The sequence below is a fragment of the Chaetura pelagica genome, unplaced genomic scaffold (genome assembly GCF_000747805.2).
Source record: "Chaetura pelagica isolate M959 unplaced genomic scaffold, ChaPel_1.0 scaffold701, whole genome shotgun sequence".
NCBI classification, from domain to species: domain Eukaryota; kingdom Metazoa; phylum Chordata; class Aves; order Apodiformes; family Apodidae; genus Chaetura; species Chaetura pelagica.
The window spans coordinates 23,022-26,382 of record NW_009952063.1 but is presented as its reverse complement, the minus strand read 5'-3'; the positions used below and the strand labels follow the sequence as shown (position 1 = coordinate 26,382).

At 52.8% G+C, this 3,361-nt stretch overlaps 1 protein-coding gene across 1 annotated transcript; it reads left to right on the top strand.

Annotated features, from left to right (window-relative positions):
* The first annotated feature begins 872 nt into the window (after window positions 1–872).
* Window positions 873–1,142, top strand: MLLT11 (myeloid/lymphoid or mixed-lineage leukemia (trithorax homolog, Drosophila); translocated to, 11). Its single transcript, XM_010004464.1, has one exon. The coding sequence runs from the start codon at window positions 873–875 to the stop codon at window positions 1,140–1,142; it is 270 nt and encodes an 89-aa protein (XP_010002766.1).
* The last annotated feature ends 2,219 nt before the right edge of the window (window positions 1,143–3,361 follow it).

Below are 3,361 nucleotides of genomic sequence, written 5' to 3'. Positions count from 1 at the left end.
AAGGGAAGGCAAGGGAAGGCAAGGGAAGGCAAGGGAAGGGAAGGCAAGGGAATGCAAGGGAAGGGAAGGCAAGGGAAGGCAAGGGAAGGCAAGGGAAAGCAAGGGATGGGATGGCATGGCATGGGATGAGATGGGATGGTATGGCATGAGATGGGATGGCATGGGATGGGATGGGATGGAATGGGATGGGATGGAATGGGATGGGAAGTGGGACAGCACGGCACGGTGGGCACACAGCCAGCACCAGCAGGGTGGGTGGGGTGCGATGATAACACAGAGCGATGCTTCTTCCAGCTCCTTCTAGAGGGTTCTGCCGTGGTCCCCCAGGGTGAGGCGATGCCACGAGGGCTGAAAGGTGGCGGTGGGGGGCAGCAGGGACCCCCCTCTCACTGCCCACTCCCTGGGGATCTTGGCACAGGGCTTGGAGAGATCCTTTTGCATGGTTTGGTGTAAAACGGGTTAATTTGGGTTTCTGTCCCTCCCAGCAGAGCAGTGTGAAGTGGGGGGACAGCCTGTCTCTGCTCCCCGCTGTCAGGAGCTACCTTTGGGAAGGGCCTAGCCCCCCCCCTAGCCTTCCTTCCCACGCTCCCCTTCATGTAGATGGGGAAACTGAGGCACAGGGAGACAAGTCCCACTGCACACCCCTCCAAATTACAGCTCAGGGAAAGACTGTGACCAGGACCGAGTGGCAGAGCCCCAGCTCAACCTCCCCGACACCACAGCCCCCTGCCTTTCGTGTGGTGGATTATCCTGTGGGATGATGGCAACACCTGAGAGTCTCAGCTGCTTTGGGGCAACTCCTCTGCCTTTGGTAGAGCTTTTCCCCTCCTCTTGTCCCCTCCCTCTCCCCCTTTCCCCTTCGCAGCCTGGAGATGCTGGACACCATCAGCAGCCAGTACGACTCCTTCATCTACTGGAGGATGCCGATCCCGCGGCTGGATGTGGCGGAGCTGGAGGGGCTGGAGCTCGGTGATGTGACCCTCTACAAACCCAAGGCAGGGCTGGGCAAGCTCAGCAGCCAGCGGGATCGGCTCCGCCAGGATGTCCCCGACGAGGAGGACACTCTGCTGCAGTTCAACAGCTTTAACTTCTGGCGAGCTCCCATCGCCAGCATTAGCTCCTTAGATTTCGACCTCATTTGAAGCCTTGCCTTCTGCCCCTCCTCGCCCCCCTGCCCTCTCCCTCCCTGCCAGGCATGCGAGGATTTGGTTCTGGTGTTGGTTTGGAGGTTGTTCTTTTCTTTTCTTTCGTTTCTGGGTGGTTTGGAGGCTGTTCTGCTTTTTGTTTCCGGGTTGATATTGTTAATTAATGCAGCAGTTTCCCCCCAGCCCTGGGGGCAGTGGGTTCCCCGCAAAGCTTCAACCTCCCTCCACCTTCTCCCTCTTTTTCTTCCCTTCCTGCAGCAGGGCTGGGAGCACCGTGCCAGGGCAGCTGTGTGACCCTGGCTGTCCCCTGTGCTCTGGGACCAGCGTTTGAGCTCATTTCTCCTCTGCTTTTTTAAGAAACTCATTTGTGCAAAGGGAGCAGTGCAGCACTGATGGGAATCGCCTTCATTTTCCAGAAAGCTTCATCCCTGCTCCCCTCCCAGGGACACACAGACCCTCCGTGCTCCCCTGGCCCAGTTTCTCCAAAAGCTGCTTCATTTCTTCACCTTCCCCTTGGGATAGTCACGGCAGGGATGTATGTGGCCAGGGCATGAGCACAAACCTCCTTCTTGAAAGGAATTGTCTCTTTGAGGCTTGTGGCTTGAGCCCAAGCAGGAGAAATAAAGGCCAGGAGGGTAAATACAGATTGAAAAGCTCCAACCTTGGCTGGCAGGATCAAGGCAGGATGTCCACTGCCTGAAATTTGAATTTTCTCTCCCTTTTTTCACCCCGTGTGCTTTATCCCAGCTGGGACTCCTGACTGGGACAAGTCGGGAACACTTGTGTCCTCCAGATGGGGCTGAGCTGAAGGAGAAGGTGGAGAATCTAGGGCTGATTTTACACCAAAATGAAAATAATAATAATAATAATCTGGTTCCCCACTTAATTAATCAACCACTTTAAAAATAATAACGAGAAAATGCTGCATTCACTCAAGTGGGAGACTCGGAAGGTTTTCACCTGTGGTCTCCATGGGCTGAGGTTTATTTCTGAGCACCATCTCAAAAAGGGGCAAAAAAACCCCAACCCAGGGGTTATTTACTTTTTTCCACCAAGATAGTTTTCTGGAAGAGCGAACACGACTGGTTTGTCTTCTTGAATGTGTGTGGTTTGGGTTTGGTTTAGTTGAAGTTGTGATGTGGAGCATCCTGAAACTGTCCTAAGATTCGGGAGGGTACGTGGCGAGGGTGAAGAGCACTGAAAACATGTCCCAAAATTGGCAAATATTAGAAAAACCTGCACTCTGGAATGGACGTGCAGCTCTCCTGGAACCTCCAGAAACGTCCCAGCCTGCTGATTTTCAACCACCCGTGTTAAACCTGAGGTGAAAAATGTAAACTCTGCTACGTGGAGCTGTTTGATCTCTGTGCTCTCAGCTGGGAAAACCCGCCTAAGTATTTATTATGAAACTTTAAATAAAATTATTTAAAAAGCATAGGCTGTGGACTCTTGAAAAAAAGAAATCCATGTAGGCTGGCATCAAGTTCTTTCCATAATCTGCCATTAATCTTTTTATGGGGAAGCTGAGAAGTTACATGAAAAACATGGACCCGCGTCTTTGCAAAACTGCAGAGGATTTAAGAGCTAAGCCTAAGGAATGAACATTGTTACTTAAACCTCAGCTTCTCCAAACCCCAACAGGAAAACGTCTCAGAGGAAACCCCAAAGAGAAGCCTCAGGGTTTTTATATTTTACCTCAGAGTTTTTTGTATTCACCTCAGAATTTTTTGTATTCACCTCAGAAGAGGCACTTTGGGGCACCTGAGGGGGTAACAAGCTCAGAGCGAGGGGCTCGGGCCCTCTGAGGGAAACCCAACCCTAGACAGCAAGGCGCTAGAAGGCACGCAAACTATATTTTATGCATATAAACACATTTAGAGACACGGAGACGCAGAACAACCGGCGGGCTCCGCGAGCAATGAGGGCGAACACCCTCCCGCGCCCTTTTATACTTGGCGCCTAAACGCCTCTGCCGGAACTACCCGCCGGGGCGCATCAACCCCATGCGCCGCCTGAACTAAGTGACTTGTCATCTTATCCTTCCGCTAGATAAAATACTCCCCTTTTATAGGATGCCCCGTTGCTCGCCGCCTTTCTCCAGGCCCGCGGACGGGGAGGGAAGCGGGAAAAGAAGGAACCTGCTAAGGTGCCTTCTGCGACAAATCGAAGGGAGGCCCAACCCGGCGCTCCTCCGCTGGCGGACTCCTTTGTTGCCG

Coding starts and splice junctions, on each gene's coding strand:
- MLLT11 (XM_010004464.1), top strand. CDS start 873: ATGCTGGACACCATCAGCAGCCAGTACGACTCCTTCATCTACTGGAGG.